General features: G+C 37.3%; 1 protein-coding gene across 7 annotated transcripts in view; it reads right to left on the reverse strand.

The window, feature by feature from the left end:
* CCDC141 (coiled-coil domain containing 141) overlaps window positions 1–17,574 on the reverse strand; it is a 211,160-nt gene that overhangs the window by 43,641 nt on the left and 149,945 nt on the right. For all 7 annotated transcript variants that reach the window (XM_054699894.1, XM_054699890.1, XM_054699893.1 and 4 more), the window contains 6 exons: window positions 17,322–17,513; window positions 11,956–12,135; window positions 4,492–4,671; window positions 3,795–3,920; window positions 1,445–1,633; window positions 312–491 (listed from right to left, as the gene is read on the reverse strand). In XM_054699894.1, coding sequence (XP_054555869.1) covers window positions 312–491; window positions 1,445–1,633; window positions 3,795–3,920; window positions 4,492–4,671; window positions 11,956–12,135; window positions 17,322–17,513 — 1,047 coding nt within the window. The remainder of the gene's footprint in view (window positions 1–311; window positions 492–1,444; window positions 1,634–3,794; window positions 3,921–4,491; window positions 4,672–11,955; window positions 12,136–17,321; window positions 17,514–17,574) is intronic.

Raw genomic sequence — 17,574 nt, forward strand, 5'->3', positions numbered from 1 at the left:
TATTTTATTTTTCAATGTATTTATTTAGTTTTAACTGAGGTAACATTGGAGTACCCCTAGCAGGTATTACTCACCCATAGGCTACCACAGACCATTGTGCTTCCTTCCTCTTTGTTCTTTCTCCTCCCTGAACCCCTCCTCACCTTGGTCCTGCAGTCTATAGTCAGCTATCAATTAATAGTCAGATAAAGACAAGCTGAAAAATAATATGTATTTTAAATTAACATATACTGGGCAATCTTATTTCTTTCATGTTAGAGCCCAGTTCTCAGCTAGGATTAGGGGTGATGAAAATGATCTAATTTGCTTACAGATTGCTGCATCAATGAGATGATGTCCCTTCCCAGGGAAAGGGCCAGTGTACGAAGGTGGTCCATTTGTATCTGCTTTTCCTGAGAGCGACTGAGGTGAATCTGGACCTTGTGAGCATTCTCCAGTTCCATTGGCTGTTCTAGAAACTCCAGTTCTCTTGATTTGATGAGAAATCCCAGCTGGAATTTAGGGCATTAACAGTTAACCTAAATTTCATTATTATTTTAGGAAGGGAGGAAATTTTTTAAAAGTCTATTTCTTAAAACAAATTTTACTAGCTGGTCAAAATGCTATGAAGCCCATCTATAATTATTACTATTATACCATACTGTATGTCAGTACAGTAAAATCAAAGGGCTAACACTATTAGTTCTATTAAAGAAAAAAACACTCTGATCATAGCCCAAAATTTTAGCAAGATCTATGCCTGTAATCTAAGTAAATTCAGAGGTTATTTTTAAGGATATCAATACCTTTGCCTTTGCCATTAATATAGGCTAAAAGGTGAGAAGTTTCAGTAAAAAGGCAACAAACAAGCATTTGTTGAGCACTCCTTACACCTTATAATGTAAGGCACTTGAGACGCAAAAAAATTGAGTAAGTTTTCTTCCTTCAAAAAGCTGGTGAAAAAATGATCTATGTTTAAAAGTAATTAGGAATCAAGATGCTAAAAATGACAGTTGTTTGCAATAAGCAATGAGTATTCTAGGCACTTAAAAGAGAGAGAAATCACTCCAAGTAGATAGCACTGTTGGGAGTAGAGTTTAGAGAGTGGGAAAAAAAAAAAAAAGGACCTGAGATAATGATAGCTTGAGTCACACCTGCTGCCTTGGAGGGGCAAGGAAAAGTTCAGTTTGGCTAGAACATAAAGGAGAATAGGGAATGAGTTCCGGTTTATAGAAAGCTTCTTTTTTTTTTTTTTTTTTTTTTGTGGGACCCTCGCTGGCAGCTGGGGACGAACCAGCGCCACAGAGGCAGTGGGCAGCCTAGCACCCCAGTGCTCAAACACCAGGGGAGGCCCTATAGAAAGCTTCTTATGTCAGAATGAGCAATTTGGTCTTTATTTATTGCATGGCAATTTATTTTTAATTTTATAACTAAGGGTTCTCCAAACATCCATAGCAATCCTTACCTTTTCCTTGACTTGGTGGAAATGAATTACTTTGTACAGGATATTATTGTAATCTTGGATTTTCTCTTTCTGTTTTTTGTGGAGGTATATAAGGTCCTTCAATTGTTGAGATTTCTCTTTCACGGGAACTCCTTTGTCACTTAACTTTTCTGATTCTTTTATAATGTACTGAACCTCATTATTCAATTGCTAAAAAGTTAAACGTAATGACAGAAACCAGCTTTTAGAGTTTTTTAAAATTTTGCAATTGAATACATGAAGATCTAAACAAACCATTCTCTAATTTAATATTATTATGAACCACTCCCTTTGCACGTTCTCTCAAATCCAGGCATTATACTTGATGCTAGGGATATAACACTATATGCCCTATGCTCAGAAATTTAAAAAGTATATATTAGCAATGCAAACAGTATTTCATGGATGGTGACATGTAATGTATTTCTAAGGCCCACCAAATATTCTAGCGATCTGTTAAGTAATAATAAAATTATTTTATGAAGACAGAAGCATCTCTGATATAATAAAGGTAAGAATCAGGTGGTATAAGAACACATAGAGAAGACAAATTTAAAAATTTATTGGGGAATTATTAGTGCTTTGTGAGAAAAGAATAATCAGAATGGACCAACAGCACATGAACCCTCTGGCACCATAGATATACTGCTTTAAAAATAGTCACACTAGAATCCACAAAGAGCCACCACATGTAGGAAGGGACAAACCACCTTCCCTTTAATTCAGCACAGCCCAAGACAGCCCTTATCCCTGATAAGGATCATAGGAATTCAGATCCTGGGGAGAACATGCAAAGGGTGGACAACTCAAAGAGGAAGCCACTATAATTTCATGATAAATGTGATAGAAATGATTTAGGCTAAGAGATATTTTAAGAAAGAGTGACCTAATAGGTGTTCAAGTTGAAATTTAGCATGTGGGCACCAAATACGCACACATCACTGTGACATAGCACAAGAAGGTTGGCAAAGTTCCCTGATTTAGAGGCAAACACACACACACACCCTTATGCAGGTGCAGGGCACTCATGAAACTCAAGTAAGCATATAGCACAAGTTATTACCAAAAAACCCTAGCATGTAGATTAGTAGAATTTTGATTTTGGAGGAAAGAGTTCACTTTAGGTTACAATGATGTATGCTTTTGTGATTATTTGGGGGCCAGGGGGTTGGTGGAGGGCAGTTAAATATTATGTCATCTAACTTAAAGGCACCTAAAGTAGATATACCCTAAGGGAACCTAAATCTAAACCTAAACCTAAATCTTTAAAGATTATGAGAATCTTTAAAGTCAGTACTTACAAATTCATGACAGAAAGTTATCTTAATTTTGCAGCTAAGAACAAGAATTCAGGCAGGAGGATAACATGACTGGTGACATTTTTGACTGTTGTGTCAATGCAGGAGCAACGGGAGATGGGGGTATAGAAGGCATTGGAATTCTGAGCCTGGGAACATGACTCATGGTTTTATCTCTCTGAGAGGGGGAGTAGGAGAACACAGCATAATTCCTGGGCAGGTGGTAGGATCCTGGGTGCCAGAAGGTGGAGATAGTGACATCATAGAGGCAATTTTAGGGGCAGAGGGCAGGAGACCATCCATGTCAGAGGTTATCCATCCTTGTTCTGAAATAACTCAACCTAAAATACATGTATATTCTTTGGAAAAATAATCAGAGTTTATACTATAATAAATGCATTGATAAGGAAATAATCTAATAGAAATTAAGAAAATCTAAGATAAGGATATATTTAGGACATTTTGGAGCCTGAGTGTTTGTGTATCATGAAATACAGAACAGTATAGAAAATAAGAAAGAAAAATGTGTTTTTAAAGTGGCTTTGGACAAGCTGCTTTAAAAAACAGTAATTTAGGGAGCCTCCCTGGTGGCGCAGTGGGTTGAGTGCAATGCTCTGAAGCTGTCTGCAGACTCTGCAGCATGGGTTCAATTCCAGGCTGCCCAGGGAGATCCCCACATGGTGCTGCAGACCTCTCCTGTCTTGCCCACTGCTCCCCTCAGCAGTGTTTTTGGTCTTCTGCCTATTCTGCTCTTCACTCTGTCTCTAGTGAATTCTCTCACCCTCCCGCACCTCTGGCCTGTACCCCAGTTCCTGTGTAAATAAACAAATCTTTTAAAAAATAGTAATTTACCAGTCTATTAAAATTTGTTAAGTAAGCCTCAAATGAAAAGTTAAAAAAAATACAAATGCAAATGGAGGATTTCAATCAAAAAGTAAAATAAAATAAAAATAAAAATACAGTTTTATCACTTTAAAAAAACATTAAAAAATCTGTTTTTCCATTCATACAAGTATATCCATCTGTTTCCTTACCTGGAACTGAGACTTCATTTCATTCCATTTTCCCATTAGATTGAAAATGATCTGGACACTTTCTCCAAGGTTAAGTGCAGACACAGGCCAAAGTGCTTCTTGAAGCAGCTTTAAGTTGTGAGTAGTCTGAAATAAGCATTGGGTAGTTATGGGTATGATTAACACCGGCTCATCCCTGTGATACCGTGAAGTGTCATCTGACTTTAATTCCCATGAAAACAAACAGTAGGGCCATTGAGTGCCAATCCACCAGTGAAAAGAGCACAGACTTGAGTTTCCTTGACCTTTTTTGGTTTTATTATGGCAAAATATACATAACAAAATTTATCATTTTAACCATTTTTAAGTGTACAGTTCAGTGGAATTAAATACATTCAGATTGGTGAGCAGCTATTCCTATCATCCATCTCCAGAGATTTCCCATCCTCCCAAACAGAATCTCTGTCCCCATTCAACACTTATTCTTCCTGCCTCTTCTCTTTGCCCCTAGTCTGCCTTCTCTCTCTTTGAATTTAACTGCTTTCGATACCTCCATCAACTAAGTGGAGTCATACAATATTTATCTTTTTGTGTTTGACTTCTTTCACTAAATACAACTTTTACTTAGTATAAAGCTTTCATTTCATACATGTTCTAGCATGTATCAGAATTTCATTCCTTTTTAAGACAGAGAAACACCCACTGAATATCCTCTTACCTTTCTAAGTTGCTCTTTGAGGGCGCTCCATTGCTGTTTCACAGGCTTGCTTTCAGAGGCTTTAAGTTTCCATGCTACCCAAATGCGACTGAGTTCTTCCCTTTCTGTCTTCCGCCTTTCCATAGTGTTCTCCACAACGTGCACTTCATTTGTCACATTTAGTATTTCATTCTCTTTAGCCTGTTAAATTCATAATCCATTTAATATCATTTATTTCTCAAGAAATTCAACATTTTTGCATTCTTATTTTAGGAGCTAAAAGCTTTATCACAACCAAAGCAGAACATGGTTCTGATTGCTATAGAAGTCTGAATTGTTTGTTCAGGGGCACAACTGGACACTCAGAACCCATATTCTTGCTTGGACATCAGGTCCTGAGTTTGTCAAGACTCCATTGGTATTGGAGTCCTATGGGCCTAGGTTTTGAGAGGTGACTAAAAGAGCAGAGGGCTATAGAAATGTTGAATTCAAAATTATATTAATGCATAAGTTTTGAAGTATATTTCATTTTTTCTTTTAATACATTCATTAGAAAATGTCAAAATCTCACTACCAGAGAATATGAGGGAGATGGATTGTTCTAGAGCTGTTTTTTCTTTTGAACTATTACCATCACATCTTTTACAATTATTTTATCTTTTTCTTGTGAATGGTTCCTCAAGTTACTTTTGTGAGAACTAAAATGTGCATTAATATATATCTCTGTATTTGTACCTCTATTGTACATGAGAATCATTCTTTTCAACTTCTATATATTCTGGTTTACTGATGTGAAATCCTCCAACCAGTGTTTTTAAACAAGGGGAAAATTCAATTGATGATAGAAGGGTAAGAGTGGCTGAAAAGTAAGACCAGGTGTTTTAATGTGCTAACATAAAAATATACAGAAGAATATCTGACTGGTAAGACAATATTTATATTTTTACTTTGATGTATTTTAAAGAGCCAATGTACTTAAATTTCAAAAATGGCAATTACAGCTATCTACAAATGAAGGGACCATTAAGATCATACTCAGAAGACTATCATAAATATGCACCAGGATATTTAAAATAATAGGTTATCTTATTTTAAATGAATCTAATACTACACACTTACATTTTTACAAGTTAAAAAGGGCAATTAATTGTAAATATATATATTGCAAATGTTAAATGAGATTTCCTCCATGAATTTGGAAATCTTATATAGGATTGCAAAATGCTATATGTCATGATAGATACTAGACAACTACAGCACAACCCACTGCAAATCATATTTTTTACATTTGCTATAAATAAAGTTAGGGTATCTTTCATATATTATTAATAAACTATTAATCAAAATGTATTATTATTATAAGTATATAATTTAATGTAAACTTGGAAATTGCAGCATGCCAATAACAGCTACAATCAGAAGAGTATGGTGGTCTACAGGAGATCTAGTAAAGGAAGAACTATAGTAGGATTTGATGATGTCTAACTAGCAAGACCTAAGAAGAGTGATTATGTATTTGGCAGACTTAAGTATCTGAGTACTTAGGAAGAGCAAATAATTTGCATGTGTCTACTTAGTAAACACACTATTCATTCTACTTCTGTGTAAGAGAGAGAAAACAGTTGCTATAATCTGGTCTAATAAGCCACTAAATTATCCATTTTCCTTTAGATTCACCTACAATAAATGCTAACAAGAAGACAGTATCCCAGATAGCAGTCTTGTTTTTTTTTGTTTGTTTTTTTGTTTTTTTAAGATTGATTGATTGTATACAATCAGAAGTGCTGGGTACAGTGAGAAGCGCTGGAGGGTGAGAGAATTCACCAGAGCCAGAGCGGGGAGCAGAGCAGGCAGAAGGACCGAAGTACACTGCTGAGGGGAGCAGCGGGCCGCAGGAGAGGTCTGTGTGCCTTGTGGGACCCTCCTCCAGTGGTTGGGGAGCAGCCGGGGATCAAACTGGTGTTGCAGAGGCTGCAGGCAGCTTCGCAACCCAGCGCTCAACCGCTGCGCCACCAGGGAGGCCCAGCATTCTTGGTTTTACCACAATAAATTAGTAAATTGGTACTTTCATCAAGATGTCTGCCTGATTTATAGCCTACCTCAGTTTCTCTGATATTGATGATTTTTTAGATGAACTGAAAATTTTCAATTCAAGTGAAAATCTGAGCCATAGCAACCCAATGAAGAACAGAATTATCAACAGAAAATGCCAGCTGGCCTTCTTCCTTAAAAACTAAACTGATAACCACATTTCAATAATAATGTTAGTTTAAAAGCCCAATGGTCCAAATGACATGAAGAGAATTTAAAAAAAAAATGTTTTACTTACTTTACCAACATGTTTATATCTCAGAATAGCTGAACCAATAAAGTTAATTATTAAGTGAAACTTAATTCTTATTAGTAAAGAATTTATTTGTCATGTGACAGTGGTAAGGATCTTAGGGTAAAGTGATCTTGTTTATAATATCAAGACAAAAACTAGTAAGGTGTGATGTAAAATACACACTACTTATAACTCTGAATGGATATCAGAATAGCATCATAATCTAAGTTTATGTAGACATAGACAAAAGATGAACTGGGATGGGTTCCTATTACAGATCTTTAATGAAAATATGAATGTACAATCTTAAACATCCTAAATAAGTAAAGCGGGACTGCATTTCTGGGTAGGAAAGTGGCAGAGGTGTGCTTCTGCTAGAACAACTAGAAAAATTGGATAAAATGCAGAGAGCATCTGTCTATTGTGGCAACAAGAACTAAAGAGGCTAAGACTGGAGAAGAAGGAAACTGAGAGTGGCAAGTTCACCACTTTACCCCAGTTAGGGACATTTTCCAATTCTGTCACTGAAACGGAGAACAGTTAAACAGGACATATCCTCCCAAATGGATTCAGGCTAATAATGGAGGATTTACAAGGGAGCAGAGAAATCAATAGAATTTTCAGCAGCCACCAAAAGTTGGTGCTTCAAGCACATAGCTGATCTTTTTCTAAGGGCATTGACAAACTATTGCGGCTATACAAGGAAAGGGATTAAAAACCTAAGCAAAATCTTACCAAGTGGAAGGACTTATTTGCATATCATACACCCAACAAAGGGTTTATATTTAAGATCTATAAAGAATCCATACAACTCAATAAAAACTATAACCCAAGCAAGAAATACACGGAAGACTTAGACAGTTCTCCAAAGAAGATATACAAATAGTCAATGGTACATGAAAAAATTGTCAGTATTACTTTCTAGCAGGAAAATACAAATCCAAATACACTGAGATATCCCCTCTCATCTGTGAGAACAGCCCATGTCAAAAAGACCAGAACAACAGATGTTGATGAGAGTATAGAGAAAACCAAACCCTCATACACTGTTGGTGGGAATGTAGTATGATCTAGCCCTTATGGAAAACAATATCGAGGTTACACAAAATGTTAAAAATAGACATACCATGTGCTCCCGCATTTCCACCCCTATGTATCTGGACAAAAAAAGTGGAAACGCTAATCTGAATGAGTATTCACTCTTATGTTCATTGTAACACTATTTACAATAATCAAGCCATGTAAATAACCAAGGACAGTGAAGTGATAAAGAATATGTAGTACATATTCACAATGCAAAAATACTCAGCTATTTAAAAAGAGATGAAATCTTGCAATTTGCAACAACATGGATGGAACTGGAGGGAATTATATGTTAAGTGAAATAAGACAAATGCAGAATAATTTCACTCTTCTGTGGACTAGAGTGAAACAAAACAAAGGAAAAGACAAAACAAAACTAAACAAACCCTAGAACCTGACTGCAAAATTGAAATTACCAAAGGGGTGGATCCAGTGGATTGTGGTGCAAGATTACAGGTGCTTTAGTGTGAGTATGGGGTGGCCACATACCACTAAAGAGGTGAGAACCTGTACCTCTAAATCAGATTCAGTCTTGTTAATCAAGACTTCCTCAGTTAAAAGCAGTACTATCAAAAACAACAAAGCCAAGTAATATTTCATTGTGTGCATGTACCACATCTTGATCCAGCAGCAACATGGATGGAGCTGGAAGGGATTATGCTCAGCGAAATAAGCCAGAAATAAAAATACCAGATAGTCTCACTCATAGCAGGAATTTAGAAAACCTAAATAAGGGACCAGGAAAAAGACTAATTATAATAAAGTAAAAATCAAAATCAACAAGCAACTCTAAACCAGAGACACACTGCAGGGGTGAGGGGGGAGTAGGATCAAAACAAGGAGGGTGGGAATTGTATGGGGACTATAACCAATGCATACATTGTGCAAAAATGAAAAATAATGTAAAAAATATATAAAATAAAAAAATGAAAAGAATGGAAAAAACCATATCAAAACAACAAAGCCTCTGAAAAGCAGAGTAGAGGATTTCAGCAGTCTTCCAAGAGAAAGATTGGAATCTGGGAACTGTGAGGAAGAGAGGCCTCAGAGAATGCACTCTTCTCTAAATTGAAAAGTCTGAGAGTCTGAGGTGAACAGAGGAGATTGGGTCTTGAAAGGATGACACGCAAACTCAACTCTACCAGCTCCTGATTGACTTAAGTGATCTCCCACCAACATTTACCTAGGAAATGAAATAACACCATCTGGAATTCCTACATTTTTTTGTAGGACAAGAACGAATTTTATTCAAAAAAAAAAGAACCAATGGGAAATTTCAGAAGTGAAAAATAAAATTTCCAAGTGAAAATCAGTAATAAAAAGGATAGAAAAAAATGAAGTTTGCAAATATTTGAATTAGTTATTAAGAATAAATTAGAGAACACAATTAAGAGATAGATGAAGATACACTGAATAAAGTAAAAAAAAAATGAGAGAGAGAAAAGGGGGAGGGGGAAGGGAGAGAGTTTAGATACACAGAAAATATACAAATACTTTTTACAATAAAGCACCTGGATAACAAAAGGACATAGGCAAATTGCTTAGCAAGTTTTTTCTGATACTTAAGAATAGTATTAGATAAATTATAGCTGTTTAGTACCTATTTTGTTTCTTCATTTCACATAAACTTAACAGGTATAATCTTCAAACAACAAAAATTGAAGCAAAGATAAAGACAAAATTGTAGCTCAGAGTAGGTGATGATAGTTAAACAGGACCTAACCTTTCCAATGAATTCAGACTCCAGACTGAGATTAATCACATTTCAGAGTACTGAATAAAATGCAGACGTCAGTTATCTTTGCAAATCTTAAAGAAAGTAAGAGAAAGACCAGAAAGTTAAAAGAAAATGTCCTGATTTTTCAAAAGAGCAGAGGATAGGTTTAATAATTTACAGACAACTTTACATTGAAAACCAGTACAAAAAGTTCATTGCTGATCAAGCAGTTTATGAGCATTTTAGAAAGGATGACTTAATTGCTAGGAGTCAAATGGATTTATGCCAAATTATATTATGTAGTTGATATTTATGAAGTTGATATTTATGTAGGTAACTAGACTTTATTTTGAGCAATCTCATTATAGACTTAAGAAAAAGTTTGTGAAAGAGTGTACATGATTGTTTAAAAAACTTGTTAATTCACTGATTGCTTAGATGAATTGGGATGTCAACCTGCCCTTTAAACATTTTTATTGAAGCTCTCATAGCCATAGAAAACTTACTTATCAAATATGTAGAATTAAACCCAGGAGAGATGGCTTATGTAGACAGCAGACTCAAAATTAATTTAATAAGATGAAATCATGATGATTAATAAGATGATTTCATCTTATTAAGTTAATAAGACAATCAAAATAAAATTAAATAGAAAAATAAAGGTCCACATTTGTATGTAAAACATAAAAAGCTTAGTATAGATATGAGATGGGAGAGACCTGGCCTGGCAGGAATGGCAATAAAAAGGTAATGGGAATTTTATTTCATCACAAACTTAATATGAAGCAGTAAAGTAAAATTACTACTAAAAGCACTAGTATAGGGCCTCCCTGGTGGCACAGAGGGTTGGGGTGCAGCCTATGAGGCTGTCTGTGGCCACTGCAGCACGAGTTTAATCCTAATCCCCAGCAGTGGGGCAGCCCACATGGCGCAACAGACCTCTCCTGCCTCACCCACTGCTCCCCTCAGCAGTTTATTTCATTCAATCTGCCTGTGCTGTTCCGCACTCTGTTTCTGGTGAATCCTCTCACCCCCCACATCTCTGGTCTGTTCCCCAGTTCTTAAATGCATGAATTAATAAATTTTTTAAAAAAGATTTATTCATTTATTCATACAAGCACTGGGCACAGTCAGAAGTGTGGGAGGGTGAGAGAATTCACCAGAGCCAGAGCGGGGAGCAGAGCGGGCAGAAGGACTGAAGTACACTGCTGAGGGGAGCAGCGGGCCACAGGAGAGGTCTGCGCGCCATGCTGGACCCTCCTCCAGTGGCCGTGGAGCAGCCGGGGATCGAACTGGCGCCGCAGAGGCTGCGGGCCAGCGCTCAACCGCTGCGCCACGGGGGAGGCCCTGAATTAATAAATCTTAAAAAAAATTAAAGCACTAGCATAATCTCCTATCACACTGGTAAAGACCATTATCCACTTTGCTCTACTCTGTGCAAAAGTTATACTTCAATGTTCAGTTTTATTTTATGAATGATTTTGACAAACCATAGAAAATTCTGGGAGGAAGAATCAAAAGTAGAGAGAAATATAGATATCTCATAAATAACAGAAAGGATTTGTATGTATTTAGCTAGAGCAAAGACTCAGATTAGGAATTGCAACTATTTTTAATGTTGGAAGGACTTTGATATGTAAGAGGAATAAAATATGAATTCATTTTTCCTCTGTGTAGCTATCAATGATTAGAATCAGATATGAAGTCAGATTTGTCTTAACATTATAACAAAGAGTTTTCTAGCAACTGGCATTTTCTAACAATAAAATCAGCAACCTTATTTGGAAGATATTTGAGGTATTAAAGGAGAGGTAGACTACCCATCTTTTAGGAATTCTGTAGACAATGTTATGTGGATCAGAAATTGATATAAGGATTTTAGAGTATTTTACACATGTAACTCAGCAATTGAAGTTTAGGGTACATTTCTAAACATAATGGAGTTTCACTAAAAGATCTGCTCTAGTAAGACATTTTTCAAAATGAAGATTCAGCCTAGACATTGTCTTTGGACACTGGGAATTTTGTTTGGACTGGTGTTGCCTGCTCTCAACACAACACACAACTTTTAGGTGAATATATACTGAGGACTCTATGAAACAAAACCAATGTTGCATTTGGATTAGAGCCACTCATTTTAATAATTAAAATAGCCTTCATGCAATAAACTAGCAAGAGCTCTAGGACCAAGCAGGTATGTAAAAGCTAGACTTCAGGACTGTTCTAGATTGAATGACGCTAAAAGGAACTTCCTAAACCAGCATTTCTGACTAATAGAGAGTTGAACTTTTGAATTTATGATTTTGACTTTAATAAGTAATCCTTGCACAAGCTGTGACTCATTTAATGTCATTCTCACCATGTTTATTAAATTAAGGAAATTAAGCCCAACGTCTTGAGTGAAAAAACTCCTCTTTAAAAACAGGTGTGACTGTTCCTCCACCAAGTCAGACCGATGCTTGGCTTCAACATCATTATCTCCCTTCCTTGGGGTTTCAGTTTGATAAAACTCCTTTAGCCTCTGACACTGCTCCTCTACCTAAAAAGGAGAATAAGAAGGAAAGTTAAGAATACATAAAAAAAACTTTAAATTAAAATAAGAATAGATTCCAATAAAAGCTTATATAAAAATTAAAATTATGTGTCTGAATTCTTTCAGTAATTATTGACTATTGTCAGTTTGCTGAAGAGACATGAAAAATCTGTTGAGGTTGTAAACAACAGGACTACCACTGGGTAGTAAATTGAACTGACAAGTTTATTACCAATAAAAACTACTTACTGTAGCCAAACTCATATTTATAACATATACGAGTATATATTGCAATTGGGCACAATTTATGTCAAATACCAGTATGGTCCCATTTAAAGCTAAGTTTTAGAATTTAGAAGACATTATATACACATGTATTATACTTAATTATATTATAAAAGAATTCAAATCAGAAAGAAATATAAGTCAGCAAAAATACATGAGTAATTATATTAGAAATGAGTAATGGGTATAAACCACAGTATGCGTCTAATCAGTGATAAAACAGAAAAAGAATACAAATAATAACTAATTTTCTATACATGTATTAATATTAAACTGCCCCAATGAGTTAATCTTATCGAGGTGCATTGCCTCCTTAGAATTATATTTTCCCACTTACTAACTAGTATAAACAGCACTAGATTATTTAAAGTCACTCTTTGAACAGAGCTTATATAAAATCAAATGTGCCTATAGAAATATAGATTGACACATAATTGATACAGAAGTAGTAGAAAATTTGACACAAGTTTTTACACATTTTGAATAATAGTTAATGGACAATGGCACAAGACTCAACTGGTAACTACCAAAAGCAAACTAAATAAAGTGAGGAATTTCAGGCTATGGTAAGTCACTCTATTGTAAAGATTTTCACATCATCTTACTTTAAATTAACATAATAAGAGAGCCTGAAGATGGTGTGAAAACTGAAGTTCTCTCTTCATTTCCCATATTCTAATTGGCCATGCCTGTTTTGCTGATGCTAGCTTCCAGAATGTACTTTCTTCAATTTTCTGTTCCTACTTATCTCATGATTTAGTTAACATGCTACCTCCTTCATGTAGCCCTGTAAGATTCCCTCATAAGAATTAAGCATGTATTTCCTTGAGTTTCCCACACACAGTTCTGGGGAAAAATAAACTATAAGCAAATTATTCTAACACAAAGACAAGCATATAGCCAATGTCATAGGCATATGAAAGACCACAAACTATTTAGTATAAACAGGGAAGGAAGTGGCATTGGATTTGTGTTTTTCAGAACTATTCAGGTTGAGAGGGAGTCGGAGAAGGGAATCCTAGATGGAAGGAATAACATATGTGAAGGCACTGGCTGATTCAGAATATGAATATTCTCAGTGTAGGTGAAGTCCAGATTGCACTAGCTGAGTGCTAAGAAAGAGGATAGAGGGTGCTGGGTGCTAAGAAAGAGGATAGAGGGTGCTGGTCAGCAGGGTTTAACTTGCCTTCTACTGTAACTACATGCTATGACTCATTCTTATGAGTTTGAAACAATGGAATCTTGTCACAATGACTCAGTCATGACAACCAACAGTACTTCAGTAGGATTGGGCACTCCAGACTGGGGTGTTAATTGATGCGCTGTCAGTTATGTGTGATTCTCACCCATAAACTTTAATTTATCCTCCTTTTCTTGCTCTTAAAAGAGTCTTCTTGAATGCAAGTGAGAATGATGTCATTATAGGGATCCCCTTGAATCTGCACTAGATTATTTATTTATTTATTTTAAAGAGCTTTCTTTTTTTTTAAGATTTATTTATTTATTTATACAAGCACCACGTACAGTCAGAAGTGCGGGAGGGTGAGAGAATTCACCAGAGCCAGAGCGGGGAGCAGAACAGGCAGACTGATGAAGTACACTGCTGAGGGGAGCAACAGGCGGCAGGAGAGGTCTGCGCACCATGTGGGACCCTCACCCTGAGGCCAGGGATCGAACCAGTGCTGCAGAGGCTGCGGGCAGCTTCGCAACCCAGCACTCAACCGCTGCACCACTGGGGAGGCCCTGCACTAGATTATTTTTAAAGCAAATTAATGATAGTCTTTCATACTATATCTATTTTGGACAAAAGTTTTTTTGTAACTTGCTTCACAAATTATATTTGTCAAATTATATGAATTTCAAGAGGTAATATAACCAGATTTGTTTTAGAATAAACATTTTTTGAAAGGAGGGATAAAGGGGAGAAATATGTTAGACAAAAAGAATGGGCAGAAAACAAATTCTCTGAGCCAGATGAGAGAGGACCTGTACAAAGGATGTAATGGTGCAAAGGGAGAGAAAGGAGAATTCAGAAATCTTTTCAATAGTTGCTATTGGCAGACATGGGATAACATGGCCTGTGAAACAGAAAAATCAAAAAGAAGGAGATAGCAAATTAAACTTCAGCTTTGATGTTTACTAGCTGCTTGATTTTCTACATCTAACTTCTACAAGCCACAGTTGCCCCATTTATAAAATGGGGACAATAGAAACTAAACATAGAAGTGCAGATGAGTGCAAACTAGGAGTGGGAACCAGGATTGACTAGAATGTGCACCAGGGTTCTCTGTGGGGTGACGTGATGGAAATATACTAAAACTGAAGGGCATTGATGGTTATACAACTCTATAAATATACTAACCATCTTTGCACACTAAAATGGGTAAATTTTATACTATGTAATTATAGCTTAATAAATCTGCTTTAAAAAAAAAAGCCAAAGTGAAAATGAGAACTAGATTAAATCATTGTGGTAGAGAGATTAAGTAGGATGAAGACTGAGAATACAGTATTTCATTTGTCAACTGCCTGATAATAAGTAAGTAGCTTGTTAGAACATTTTCAATGGAATGAATTAGTTGTAAATGGCAGGATTAAAAGGAATTAACTAAACTGCCGTGGGATGAAGATTGAGGAGAATGAGAGTAGAAACAAGAAATGTTATTTTTCTTATCCCAAGAGTCCAGATGTGAAGGGAAGGAAAATCAGAGTGGTAACCTTGTTGAAGGCAAGACTCTTTGGGCATAAGTATAGACCAAGGGAAGGAGGCAATGAAATGAGCAATTTGGAAAATCAGAGGATGACTCTTCTGAAGGATGGAAGGACATACTATAGAAAGGTACTGATGACCAATTACTGTGGGTGGGTGGAGACTTCACTTTATGGCTACAGTGGAGGATGGGTGAATATGTCAATGGGATTGGAAGTTGAAGAAAGTCAAGGCAGTTAGTTCAAAGGCCTCATTTTTTCCCAGTAAGGGCATCAGCTGAGAGTTAGGGATGGAAACTAGGGTAAGATGTTTGAGAATCACTACTGAATGGGTGCCAACTAGGGAGCATATGGGGGACCCAGCTGAGGCAGAGACCCATATATTTGTAACAGCGCCAATCAGCACAATTGTTATGATTTTCCACAGGAGCGTCTGGAAGCTTGGAAAGAAAAGCTGAGTAAACAGAGTGTTGGATTTATCTGCTATTGGGAATTGGCAGCGTTCCTCAGGATGGAAGGTAGGGAATTGAGAGCACAGTGAACGGAATGGAAATGAGAGCACATGTTGGTGAGGAAGGAAGGAAAGCCTGAGGGAGGAAGGGAGTGGCAGCCAGACAGGTCTGCCAAGGTTAGGTCAGAAAGCTCTGCCAGGTAGGAAAATAGATTCAGTGAGAGCAGGGAAGATGCAAGGACATAGGGTTCTTCTGAGAAAGTTGTTTGCAAAGCTAAGTTTCCAGTCCTAAGAGAGGTTCCTGGTCCCAGCATAGGTCATGGAAGTAGATGCTTAAATAGAAGCCAAGGTACAATTTTTGGCAAAGGAGAGGCTGAAAGCAAACACTTCTTTGTATGTTCTCCACTGCTTCAAGTTCTGAATTCAAATATTCATCAACAGGTTAATCCTGTCTTTTGTGGGCCTCCCCGGTGGCGCAGCGGTTGAGCGCTGGGTTGCGAAGCTGCCTGCAGCCTCCACGGCACCGGTTCGATCCCTGGCTGCTTCCCGGCCACAGGAGGAGGGTCCCACATGGCGCGCAGACCTCTCCTGCCGCCCGCTGCTCCCCTCAGCAGTGTGCTTCGGTCCTTCTGCCTGCTCTGCTCCCTACTCTGGCTCTGGTGAATTCTCTCACCCTCCCGCGTTTCTGACTGTACCCAGTGCATGTATAAACAAAAACAAACAAACAAATAAAAATAAATAAAAAAACATGCCTCTATTTAGAAAAAAAAAAAAAAATCCTGTCTTTTGTAATACCTCTGTGAAACCATGAGAGACCCAAGCTGAGAAAAACTTAAAAAATTCAGAAAATAAAAAGCTGAGTAAAGATCTGGAAGAGGAGGCAGTGGTTATTTGAGACCTCCAGGGACCGGGCATGGATTTCTGCCAGAGGGGTGAGAATTCAGAGTATTTTGAGAGCAGACGGAAGAAACGTGTACGCCAGATGGTGGTGGCGGGATAGGGCAGGAGTGTTGAAGGGCAGGGGTGAGAGGATGGAAATTAAGCATGCTACCAAACTTTGGCTGGGTTTACCCCTCAGTGAGCCTTGCTGGCTCTGCCTCCCACTGGATCAGCGCCCCTCCTGAAAGGAGAGTGACCAATGTCCAGCTGGGTGCATGGGACCTGAGTTTACAGAGTAGCACTGTTCTAGACTAATGTCAGCATCAAGAAACTGTGACCTTTGTGAGATGACATTCTAGCCTACTAGAGGCAATTTTACAGATTATCTGATAGTAGAACCCTGTCAAAATAATTCCTCAATCAATGCTTTCAGAGGTAACCTACTGAAAATCATCAAATAAGACAGATCTGAGACTGCACCCAAAAGCCCATAATTTCCAGCTCTGTGTATTTTAAATGAATCACACTAATTGCCTAGGTATTTAAAGAGATCAATGGCTTAGAAGGTGGCTTATGTTTAAGCAATTTTGTTCTATGTTTAGGATATTAGAAATATTTGTAGGTCACAGTAAATGTTCCAACACAACCACTTTGCTTTTTTGTATATATGTTACATATACACACTTGTGTTATTTTTTATAAAACAACTTGCTCTTTGAGTCCTTGTAGAATAAAGGGGGCGATAAATGAGCGTGGGTGCTTGGGTGGAGACTATGGCACTGACTACCCACCAGGGCTTACCCCCCCATAGAAAGCAGGACAGATACAGGCCACTTTACTGAAGAAAGTCAGCTCACAAGTATTGTACCTCCTCTGATGACTTTAGAAATGCCATATACGTTTGCAGGAGTTGTGACCTGAAGTCTATGCTTTGGCCAAGTATGTTTAATTCTTCCCTTAGCCATCTAGCTTTAGAAGAAAGTGATGCCACTTCATCAGGTTCAAATTCATTTATCTCTGTCATGAGTTTTGCAGCTGCTTCTAATTCATGCGATGCCTCCTATGAAAGCAAAGCACAGGGGGTCAGAAGCAGACAGGGGAATCATGAACATTCACATTTC

The sequence above is a fragment of the Talpa occidentalis genome, unplaced genomic scaffold (assembly GCF_014898055.3).
Source record: "Talpa occidentalis isolate TD23 unplaced genomic scaffold, MPIMG_talOcc4v2.1 talOcc4.3, whole genome shotgun sequence".
Taxonomy (NCBI): Eukaryota; Metazoa; Chordata; class Mammalia; order Eulipotyphla; family Talpidae; genus Talpa; species Talpa occidentalis.